Source organism: Orcinus orca, chromosome 20 (genome assembly GCF_937001465.1).
Source record: "Orcinus orca chromosome 20, mOrcOrc1.1, whole genome shotgun sequence".
NCBI classification, from domain to species: Eukaryota; Metazoa; Chordata; class Mammalia; order Artiodactyla; family Delphinidae; genus Orcinus; species Orcinus orca.
In genome coordinates this window covers 44,771,058-44,783,625 of record NC_064578.1, presented here as the reverse complement: position 1 = coordinate 44,783,625, position 12,568 = coordinate 44,771,058, and the positions used below count along the sequence as shown (strand labels likewise).

General features: G+C 34.3%; 1 protein-coding gene across 2 annotated transcripts in view; it reads left to right on the top strand.

The window, feature by feature from the left end:
• ZNF569 (zinc finger protein 569) overlaps nucleotides 1-12,230 on the top strand; it is a 64,546-nt gene extending 52,316 nt beyond the window's left edge. The window contains exons 6-7 of one of the 2 annotated variants that reach the window (XM_049702913.1): nucleotides 9,881-9,924; nucleotides 10,468-12,230. In XM_049702913.1, coding sequence (XP_049558870.1) covers nucleotides 9,881-9,924; nucleotides 10,468-10,497 — 74 coding nt within the window. In that variant the 3' untranslated portion in view covers nucleotides 10,498-12,230. Of the gene's footprint in view, nucleotides 1-5,744; nucleotides 7,926-9,880; nucleotides 9,925-10,467 lie in introns of those variants that run through there. The other variant, XM_004284220.3, reaches the window with a different exon arrangement.
• The last annotated feature ends 338 nt before the right edge of the window (nucleotides 12,231-12,568 follow it).

Genomic DNA, 12,568 nt, shown 5'->3' with positions numbered 1-12,568 from the left:
TGGCAATAGTTTTTGATAATAGACTGTAATTTTCCAGAAAGATACCATTTTAATCCTGGTTTTCGAATTAATTTTCACAGAGTTGAACAAAGAAATTGCCATAAATATTTAAATTTCCTTTGTATTTTAAGAAGGTTACCATATATTGATGTTCCAGGGCCATCTGTTATATTTAACAATTTGTTTCATCTGTGTTTTCAAATCTGTTTGTATAAAATTATTCATAGTGTTGTCTTCTTATTTATGTCTTCCATAAATACTGCAACATTCTCAGCTAGCATCATCAAATATTGGCTCTCATTCATTGCCTTCACACTCTACCACTGAGAGTCATATTAGATAGATGCTAGACCTTTTTTTTCTCCATATTTTTAAATATCTTTTGCTATTTTCTTCCTCTGTATCTCTGTGTTGCCTTCTCAGTAATTACTTCAGATATATCTTCCAGTTTGCTAATTCTCTCTTCAACCATGTTTATTCATCTTTTTAACTCATCCACCTTTGAAAAAATTTTTAGTAGTATTTTGTATTTTTGTAAGTTCCTCTTCTTTTTGTTTTTGCTATGCTTTTTTCTTCTCACATCTTTCTGATTCTTCCTAGTAATTTCTGTGGCTTCTTCAGCTTTGTGTTTTTATCTTTTGCTTCTTTAAATATACTGTACATAGCTCTTTTGTATTCAGTATCTGACAGTTCCAGTATTTTAAGTTCTCAGGTTTAAATATCTTGTTTTTGAGGACTCAGTGTATTTTGGTTCTTCACATAGTTGATGATTGCTGATCCTAAATTTAAATTTTTAAAATCTTAATTTGTGCTAATTCTGTTGTCCTAAATTGGGGTTACTTTCCTCTGAAGATGATTTACATGTGCTTCTGGTGGGTGCCAAGAGGCGTTACCAAGTGAGGATCAGTTGAACATTCTTTGAAGGTCTTGGCTTTTTGTAGGAATCTTAGTTGAGCTTCTCTTCTTTATTGATGGCCCAAGAGCCTTATACTTTAGTTAACAAGGCTTTGCATAGGTACTCAAGACAGATCTGTCTTGCAGGTTGCTTTCAGGTCTGCTGTCTCTCAGACCTGGTTTTGGCTAATACTTGTTTTTATTTTGTTCATTTTTTCTGTGTATGGAGCTCAGGCATGGTTGTTGGAGAGGATTGCAGTGTTCTTGGAGATTTATGCTACTTCCTATCAGCCCAGTGATGCTTCAGAATTTATGCTTTATCCACTATCTTGTTTTGCAATACGAGGTTACCTTACTGTAATTTCAATACTTAAAGTCTTTAAATTTTTTTTAAGGTTTTTTTTTTGATGACCATTTTTAAAGTCTTTATTGAATTTGTTACAGTATTGCTTCTGTTTTATGTTTTTTGGTTTTTTGGCCCCAAGGCATGAGGGAATCTTAGCTCCCTGACCAGGGATCAAACCCACACCCCCTGCACTGGAAGGCGAAGTCTTAACCACTAGACCTCCAGGGGAATCCCTAAAAGTCTTTATGTAGCCTTTCTCTCTTTTTTCCCCCCACTTGCATGGTGTTCATTATTTTGGATGGTTTTATTTTTCTCTTTTCTTTCTTTCTTGGTTCTGCTAGTTAATTTTTTTTAGCCCTTTTTGTTTTCTCATTGTTTCTTCCTCATGCATTTATATTTCTATTTTGAGCTCATTTATAGTTGATATTTTCATTAAGTTTTTTCATTCATGGCAATACATTTAATCAAGATTTTCATTTACTATGTGTCAATTGTCTTAGCTTGAAGTTTTTGTCTGCTTTCTTTATCTCATGTTTCTTTTCTTTTTTCTCTTATACTTTTTTAGAGATCTGATTCCAGTACCTTCTCATTTATGAGTGAGGATAGTTCCTCCTTGACCTGACTTTTAAAGAAGGATATTGTTAGGGAAGGAAAGAAAGTTCTCTGATCTAGAGCAGGAATATGCAAACTATGACCTGTAGGCCAGCCACTTGTTTCTAGAGTAAATGAAGTTTTACTGAAATATAGCCACAATGAATCATTTACATCTTAACTATTAATACTTTCACATTGCAGAGGCAAAGTTGAATAGTTGTGTCAAAGACTATATGACCCACGAAGCCTAAAATATTTACTATCCGACCTTTAAGAAAAAGTTTGCCGACTCTTGATGTATAGGAATGCATCTGTTCTTCATACTAAAGCCTTTTATTCTACATGGTTGTGTGAATATGTTTAGGTTTTACTTCTTCTCATCCAAAAAGGAACTGCAGCTGCAAGTCTTCTCATAACTCTGAATCTTACACTCTCACCCCAACAGACTTCTTCCTAAAAAGACAGTATTTCACAGTGTTTCCTCATTCAGTCCTGGCTTCCTTGACATACCTTGGGATGTCAAGTCTCCTGTAATCAGTCTCTACTCCCAAATTTCCATGTTGTAATCATGGGTTAATTAATTCTGCCCTTCAAGGTGTGATATCCGTTTTGACAATGTCAGCTGCTTGCTGTGCCCAAGATCAGCATGAACAGCTGTCTTCTCTTAGAATCCTTTTTTCCCTATTCCACCCTTCACTGTATTTGTCAACACTAACTCATTTATTATAATTGGGGTTACGGCCACCACCTAGGATCATTGAAGAATCAATGACTTTTCATTCCTGTTTGTATAGAGGAAAAGAGATCAGATATGTTTTCATTTCACCATCTTAAAACATGGAGTCTTTTCTGTCACATTTGATATTTTGATCTTGCCCTTGGAACTCTTGTACACTTCTACTTGGATAGTACCTTAAAGACCTGATCTTACCTTTTCTCTCAACACCTTTTGCTTAATTGAGCTTTTCTCTTTCCCTGAACTGAGGGGACTCAATAGCTTAAGCTTAGTATTCTGCCTTCTTTTCTACATTTATAATCTGCAACCACGTCTCTAACTTTACCTGCATTATAGCTTCACAAGAATTTTTCCTTTACTTTATTCTCAGTCTGGCAGAGAGGGAGAAAAATCTCCATTTTCCTCTCCTAGAGCTAAGCAGCCATTGAGGACTGAACGTCTCACCTTTGGGTATGTAGACGTTCATTTATTCTATGTTTGAGCCAGTTCCTTATCTCTGAATTTCTCTGCCTGGTGTCCTTGTCTCTAGAGCCTTTCTGCTTATATTTCTCAAGAGAGTAATCTCCCATCTTCTCTAGGGTGGAAGAGTGGTCTTTGTCTTTGTTAGTTTGTATCTTTTTCTTTCCTTATCTAATTTTAGTGTGGTTTTGTGTAGGATCAGAGATAAATTCATGTATTTATGAGGCCATATTTAAGCATAATTTCCCACTCTTTGTTTTCCCTTTCAATCATGCTATGCAGGCTCTTCCAGTTTTATATTCCGATTCTTCTTTTTTTTTTAATATTTATTTATTTACTTTGGCTGTGCTGGGTCTTAGTTGCGGCATGCAGGATCTTTGTTGCAGCACGTGGAGTCCTTGTTGCAGCATACGGACTTCTTAGTTGTGACATGCAGACTCTTAGTTGCAACATGCATGCAGGATCTAGTTCCCCAACCAGGGATCGAACTCAGGCCCCCAGCATTGGGAGTGCAGAGTCTTAACCATTGGACCACCAGGGAAGTCCCTATTCTGATTCTTTTATCCAATTTTTACCTTCCTATTGTTTGTTCTCATTTTATTAATTACTGTATTGTTCAGAACAATTTTATTTATTCACTTTTTAAAATATATAATACATACTTGTAGTACAAATTTTTTAAAGTACAATAGGATATATATTGAAAAGTAATTTTTCTTCTCTGCTGGCAACCCCTAGTATCATTTTCCCTTGAGCTATTATTTACTTGCATTTTCAAACATTTTTATTGAAGCCACTTTAAGTTGATAGGTTAACTTGCAAATAATTACCATTTTTGCTATCGAATATTCTTTTCCAGGAATGTGATACACCTTTTGTCTTAGTTTCCTAGAGCTGCCATAATGAAGTAGAGGCTAGAAATACACAATCAAGGTGTAAGTAGAGCAATGTTCCTTCTGAAACCTACAGGAGAAGATTCCGTGTATCTTTCAGCTTCTGGTATCCCCAGACATTCTTTGGCTTGTGGTAACATAACTCCAATTTGTGTCTTTATCTTCACATAGTGTTCTCCCTGTGTTCTGTCTCTTCATGTGGCATTCTTTTTATAAGAACACCAGTCATATTAGATTAGGGGCTTACCTTACTCCAGTACGACCTCATCTTAACTAACTACATCTGCAATGACCTTATTTTCAAATAACTTCATGTTCAGAGGTACTGGGGGTTAGGGCTTAAACATATATTTTAAAGGGGGAACACACAATTCAACCTATAACACTTTCATTTGTTCAAATCTGTGTGTGCATTTTAAAGTTTTCTTATAATTTTTAGACATTTCTTATTAAATTTATTCCCAGATTTTTCATATTTTTGTTGTCATTGTAAGTGTAGTCTTTTGCTATATTTTCTAAATAGTTCTTTGTATATATGAAGGTTACTGAAAGTGAATATTAATTTACTATATATAGTGAATTTAATTTTTTACTTTTTATAATTTTTCAGGTGGATCAATTTTGCAAGTTAACAGTTTTAGTATTGACAAATAATGTTAACTTTACCTTTCCTTTCCAAGTTTTTATACCTCATTTCTTTCTCTTATTTAATACACTACCCTGTACTGTAATAATAGTTGTGATAGTACTTATCTTTTTCTTATTCCTGACTTTAATGTGAATGCTTTGGGATTTTTCCCATTAAGAACAGTGCCAGGGTTTAAGTTATACTGTGCTTTTTCTCAAGTTAAATAAGTGTCTGTTCCCATTTTATAAAGTGATTTTTATGGAAAATAGGTGCTGAATTTTATTATCTTTTTAATATCTTTGGAATGATTACTTGATTTTTCACTTTTGACCTATTAATGTATTTACTTATAGTAATAGATTTCCTAATATTGAAACATACTTATATTCCTGGAAAAAACAACATATATATGTCTTATATTTAATGTGCTTTTGGGTCACTTTTTTTTTCTTCTGGGTCATTTTGATATGTAGAGTTTTTGCATTGATATTCAAAAATGAAATTGGTGTATAGTTTGCTTTTTTGGTTGTCATCTTTATCAGGTGTTGATGTTAATATTATGTTTGTCTCACACATAAAAAAATGGGAATTCTTTTTTCTTTCATAATATTTTGTACAGCATGACAGCTGTCCCTTAGGTGTTTGTTTAAATTCCCATGATAATATCTCTGGGCCTTTTCTATTTGTTTTGTTTTGGGGTATTTCTTTTCATATTTTTCTGTTTATTTTGTGGAAATTGGTATTTGTTTTCTCCATCTTATAGAGTCAGTTTTGGTAATTTATATTTTCCAGAAAATTATGTCAAAAAGTTTATTTAAATGGAGTCCTGTGAAGTACTTTTATGATTTTTTAGCTTCCTGTTTTTGTCTTTTTCTCTATCGCTATTTCTTCTTACTTTATTTGTACATTCTGAATTCTCCCTCTTATTTATCCAACAGTTTACCTTTTTTCTTTCAGATCCCATTTAAAAGCAGTCAAAGCTATTTATATTCATAAATATCTGTCTCTACTCATATTTCCTTTCCTGGAATTTCCTAAAGCTTAGGAAATAGGAGATATATGTACCTGGAATTTGCTTAATAAGACACTAGGCCATAAGCTAAGAACCAATCCCATACTAGTATATTAAAAAAAATTTTTTTGATATAATATTGGAAAAATTTACAAGTGATATTTATTTGCAATTTGTTTTAGGAGAAATATGGGGGATGGATGAGCATCAGAAAATCCAGGACAGACTTTTGACACAACTTGAAGATAAATTCACAAAAACACTGACTGAAGAAAAAGTGAATGAATGTCATAAGAAATTTGCAAATGCATTTTCTCCAAACTCAGACTTTTTTCCTTCCAGTCACAATCTCTACAAATATGACTTATTTGGAAAGTGTTTAGAACATAATAATTTCAACTATTATAATAATGAGAGAATCCTTGTAAGAAAAGAACATTGTGAATATAATGGACCTATGAAATCATTTGGCAATAGCTTATCCCATCTTGTAGTAACCCCCTTTAAGTGTAATCATTGTGGAAAAGGTTTTGATCAAACTTTGGACCTCATAAGACACCTGAGAATTCATACTGGAGAGAAACCCTATGAATGTAAAAAATGTAGGAAAGCCTTCAGCCAAAAGGAAAAACTCATTAAACATCATAAAATCCACAGTAGGGAGCAGTCTTATGAATGTAATGAATGTGGAAAAGCTTTCATTAAAATGTCAAATCTCATTAGACATCAAAGAATCCATACTGGAGAGAAACCCTATGCATGTAAGGAGTGTGGTAAATCCTTCAGCCAGAAATCAAATCTCATTGATCATGAAAAAATTCATACTGGAGAAAAACCTTATGAATGTAATGAGTGTGGAAAAGCATTCAGCCAGAAGCAAAGCCTCATTGCACATCAGAAAGTTCATACTGGGGAGAAACCTTATGCATGTAATGAATGTGGTAAAGCCTTCCCTCGAATAGCATCTCTTGCTCTTCATATGAGAAGTCATACAGGAGAGAAACCTTATAAATGCGATAAATGTGGAAAAGCCTTCTCTCAGTTTTCCATGCTTATTATACATGTGAGAATTCATACAGGTGAGAAACCTTATGAATGTAATGAATGTGGAAAATCCTTCTCTCAAAGCTCAGCCCTTACTGTACATATGAGAAGTCATACTGGTGAGAAACCTTATGAATGTAAGGAATGTAGAAAAGCCTTCAGCCACAAAAAGAACTTCATTACACACCAGAAGATTCATACTAGAGAGAAACCTTATGAATGTAATGAATGTGGGAAAGCTTTCATTCAGATGTCAAATCTTGTTAGACACCAGAGAATTCATACTGGAGAAAAACCCTATATATGTAAGGAATGTGGCAAAGCCTTTAGCCAGAAATCAAATCTCATTGCTCATGAAAAAATTCATTCTGGAGAGAAACCCTATGAATGTAATGAATGTGGTAAAGCCTTCAGCCAAAAGCAAAACTTTATTACACATCAGAAAGTTCACACTGGAGAGAAACCTTATGATTGTAATGAATGTGGTAAAGCCTTCTCTCAAATTGCTTCCCTTACTCTTCATCTGAGAAGTCACACAGGGGAAAAGCCTTATGAATGTGATAAATGTGGGAAAGCTTTCTCTCAGTGCTCATTGCTTAATTTACATATGAGAAGTCATACAGGTGAGAAACCATATGTATGTAATGAATGTGGAAAAGCTTTCTCTCAAAGAACTTCCCTTATTGTACATATGAGAGGTCATACAGGTGAGAAACCTTATGAATGTAATAAATGTGGAAAAGCTTTCTCCCAAAGTTCCTCCCTTACTATACATATACGAGGTCATACAGGTGAGAAACCCTTTGACTGTAGTAAATGTGGAAAAGCCTTTTCTCAAATCTCATCTCTTACACTTCATATGAGAAAACATACAGGTGAGAAGCCTTATCATTGTAATGAGTGTGGTAAGGCTTTCAGCCAAAAGTCACACCTTGTTAGACACCAGAGAATTCATACTCATTAGGAATAGAAACTATGAATCTTGTGAATATGGAAAAGCCTTTGGAAGGAATTAGCACCTCCTTGCACAGTACATTATCGGATCTAGAGCAGAAAACTGTGAATGTGGGAAAGCCGTTTGAAGAAGTCACATTTGTGACACAGTTCTTACCAAGGTGACAAATTGTATAATGAGAAAGCTGATTGTCAAAAATCTTCAGCAGATATCTTATCTAATGATAATATTTATCCAGCATTATCTTTAAAACCTGAAATAAGATATTTTCATCAGCATGCCAGCATGATACTTGAGCTCCTAGCCAATCTCTTAACCAAGAAAAAGAAGATTGGAGAAAAAAAAAAAAAACCTCTTAAAATAACCTCTCATAGTAGAATAGTTAATTAGAAAATAGCTTGATATAAAATACCTGAGAATAAACAATAATGAATTACAAGACATATATAAAGTTATAAAACATTTTGAAGGTCACAAAAGCTCACATTTGAAATTCTGAGAAAAATAACATGTTCTGAAAAGACTTGACATGGTAAAAAAAATATAAATTGTCTCACAAATCACTAAGTTTAAAGTACTTCCACTCAAAGTTTTTACCAGTTAGTTATATTTTAAGAATTTCATGAACTGATTCAATATTTTATATGGGAATGTAAAGGGCCACAAATAGCTGAAACAAACATGAAAAACAAAAGAGAAGATAGACTACTAGATATCATTGCATATTTATTCAAAGCTCATAGCATTTAAACAGTGTGTTCTTTATGAGGAAATAAATCAGTGGAAACAAATTGAAGACTGGAGGAAAGACATGGGAATTTTGTGTATTATAGTGCTGTTGAAATCATTGGAAAAAGGATGGCCTATTCAATAAATGGAAGATTCATATGAACAAAAAATGTTCTTTATACCATATACAAAAATAAAACCCAGATTGAAGACTAGAATATAAAAAGCAAAATTCTATATAATGAAAAAATAGACTATATTTATTACTTTAGAGTAACAGGATTTCTTTAAAAACACATAAATATGGAACATTCAATTCTATTTTGGTGTATTGGCTTCAGAGGCACCCACATATATGCACAGAGATGCATGTGTTCATGCATCTCTTTATGTTCACTGCATCATGGTTTGTATTACTCTAAATTGAAAAGAACATAATTTCCATTAGTAGAGGAATAGATTGATACAATGTGATTATTTGTATGATAGAACACTATTTAAAGATACAAATTTGATATATCATTACATGGATAGATTACATAATATTGACAGAAAAAAGCAAAATGTACAATGAAACATAACATTTCTATAAATTTAATAAAACAATGCAAAGAACAGTACTGTGTATTGATCATGGATACATATATGACATTGATTGCCTTTTAGGAAGTGAAGGCACTTGTTATATTTATCTGTAATATTTCTTTAATAAAAGAATGAAAGCAAATATGACAGTAGTAACAAATCTGGTTGTCAAAATTATGTTGTAGGTTTTGCTTTTTTATTCTCTCTTGCCTGTCTTTATTTTCTTGTTTCTCTAAAATAAGAATCAAATGGATAGGGACTTCCCTGGTGGTGCAGTGGCTAAAAATCTGCCTGCCAATGCAGGGGACACGGGGTCGATCCCTGATCTGGGATGATCCCACATGCCATGGAGCAACTAAGCCTGTGCGCCACAACTACTGAAGCCCATGTACCTAGAGCCTGTGCTCCGCAACAAGAGAAGCCACCTCAACGAGAAGCCCACGCACCGCAACAAAAAGTAGCCCCTGATCGCCACAACTAGAGAAAGCCCGCATGCAGCAACGAAGACCCAACACAGCCAAAAAAATTATTTTTTTTAAAATCAAATGGATAGAGAAAACCTGGACCTATAGAAACAATTTTAAAATGGATTCTTATCTTTGATCAGATACTAACATTTATAGAAAATATCTGTAATAATACATAAACCAAACTGAATTAAGATAATATTTTGCTTACCCTCTCATAATGTTAATTAGGATATACACATCAGAAGTATAAAATAGCCTTTGTTTGAGACCAATTTTTAAATTTTTCATTTTTAAACACAAGTTCTTCCCTATTTGAAAGCAGTGAAGAAACAAAAGAAATACTCAGTTGTTGGGGTAACTGACTCTCCATTTGGAACAAAAAGTCATCTGCATTTGGGTTGGTTCAAATTGAGGGATAAAGACCATTCATGCATACTGTAAAATGTTAATGTAAAATATCAAGCCAAGAATAGTTACCTGTATCAGAGCAGAAGCAGTTTCAATGTATTTCAACGACTCTTTCTTTGGTTTCTAGATCCTTACATGGGAATTCAAATGCTGGTGATTTTTATGTGTCAGGTAAGAGCTCAGTGGATGTGAAAGTTCACTTCTTCCCATACCACAGCTGTTTTATATTCAGGCCTTTCAAATATTTATAGAACTCAAATTTCCTTTTCTGTGAATAGCCCATTCATGTATTTTGTCTATTTTTTCTACTGGGACTTTCAAAAAATGTTTTTATTTAGAAATAATTATAGATTTATAGAAGTTGAAGAAATAATAACCTAGACTACTCTGTGTACTCTATACCCACTTTCCCCTAATGGTAATGTTTTATGTAATTATAGTTATATATCATATTTGACACTAGTGTGATTCACAGGCCTTATCAGATTTCACTGATTTTACATGCACTTCTGTATGTGTATCTCTAGTTCCATACCATTTTATCTAGTGTAAATTTTTGTAACTACCACCACAATCAAGATATAGAACTTGAAACACCACAAAGATCCCTTGTTCTATCCCTTTGTAGTCACAACCATCCTTCTTTCCTCCCCCTGTTCCCCACTCCTAATCCCTGCCAACCACTAATCTATTCTCCATAATTTCTTCATATAGGAGTGCTCTATAAATGTAATCACTATATAACCTTCTAAGATTGGCTTTTTTCACTCAACATAATTCTCCTGAGATCAATTCCACTTGTTGCAGGTACAATAATTTGTTCTTTTTTGGGCAATTTCTGAGTAGTTTTTTATGGTATCGATATACTATGGTTTCTCTAAACATTCAGCCATTGAAAGACATTTGAATTGTTTCCAATTTGGGGTTATTACAAATCTGCTGTGAACATTCTCTGCCACTTTGTTCTGTTGTTTTGTTCCTCTGTTTCACTTTTCATGTCTTACTGTGGGTTATTTGAGCATTTTTTTAGAATTCTACTTTGACTTATCTATAGAGTTCTTAAGTACATTTCTTTGTATAATTTTTTAGTAGCTGCCCTAGGTATTACATTATACATATGTAACTCACCACAGTCTACTTTTGTTAACATTGAGCCAGTTCAAAACCTTATCTCAACTGAGCTCCTTTAATTTACCCCCACTTTATTGCATAGTTATCTTAAATATTTCCTCTATATACCTTAAGAACTACATGAGATAATGTAGCCATTTTTGATTCAACCATCTAACATAATTTTGGAAACTCAACGGGAGAAAGATAATCTATTAAATGTACCCATATTTTTACTTTATGTTCTTTCCTCACTCCTGATGTTCCACATTTCCTTCATTTCTCTTCTGCTTGAAGAACTTCCTTAGAATAGATCTCCTGACAGATTCTTAGTTTTCCTTCATCTGAGCATGTCTTCATTTCACCTTTATTCATGAAGAATATTTTTTGCTGGTATAGAGTTCTGGATTGACAGTTCTTTCAGCACTTGAAAAATGTGCTACTTCCTTCTGGCCGTCATGTTTTCTGATCAGAAATCTGTCATTTAAATCATTGTTCCTCTGCAAGTAATGTATCATTACTCATGCTACTTTCATTTTTTTTCTCGTTTTTAGTTTTCTGAATTTTTATTATAATGTGTCTTGGCATGGATTTCTTTGGGTTTATCCTGTTTGGGGTTTGCTTAGTTTCTTGAATCTGTAGGCTTATGTTTATTGCCAAAATTGAGGAATTTTCTGCCATTTCTTTGCATGCCTTTTCAGCCTGACTTTCCCCTTTCCTTCTAGGATTCAGCATATTTTCCCTCTCTGTTGTTCATATTGGGTAATTTCTCTTGTTCTATAAGTTCATTGATAATTTCCTCTCTCCCCTCCATTCTGTTCTTGAGCACATCCATTGAGTCTTTTACTTTGGCTACTGTATTTTTTAGTTAAAAATATTCCATTTTGGGGACTTCCCTGGTGGTGCAGTGGTTAAGAATCCACCTGCCAATGCAGGGGACACAAGTTCAATCCCTGGTCCAGGAAGATCCCACATGCCACAGAACAACTAAGCCTGTGCGCCACAACTACTGAGCCTGCACTCTAGAGCCCACGAGCCACAACTACTGAGCCCATGTGCACCACAACTACTGAAGCCCGTGTGCCCTACAGCCCATGCACCACAAAAAGCCACCACAATGAGAAGCTTACACACCACAATGAAGAGTAGCCCCTGCTCGCCGCAACTAGAGAAAGCCCGAGCACAGCAACAAAGACCCAACAGAGCCCCCCCCCAAAAAAATCCATTTTGTTTTTTATATTCTCCCTTTCTTTGCTAAGATTTTCTATTTTTTTATTTGTTTCAAGTGTGTACATAATTTGTTCATTGAAGCATTTCTATGATTGCTGTTTTAAATTTCTAGTCAGATTAAATTATCTTGGTGTTGATGTCTCTTGATTGTCTTATCATTCAGTTTGAGATTTTCCTGTTTTTTGATACAATTAATGATCTTCAGTTCTATTCTGGACATTTTGGGTGTTGTGTTGTTAGACTCTAGATCCTTCCTTTATGCAGGCAGTTACTCTATTTAGGTGTAGCTTAGAAGTCCAGGTTGGGGTAGGTGTTCAGCACCCTACTAGGCCCCACAGTCTCAACCCCAGCAAAAGTGGAACACGGCCATGTGCCTCCTTTTCAGTGGATGGGGGTGGAAGTTAAGCTCTCCATTCAGCCCAGCTAGAACAGATGGGGAAGATGAAAGTGGGGAAAGGGTGTTGGCTAGCACCAC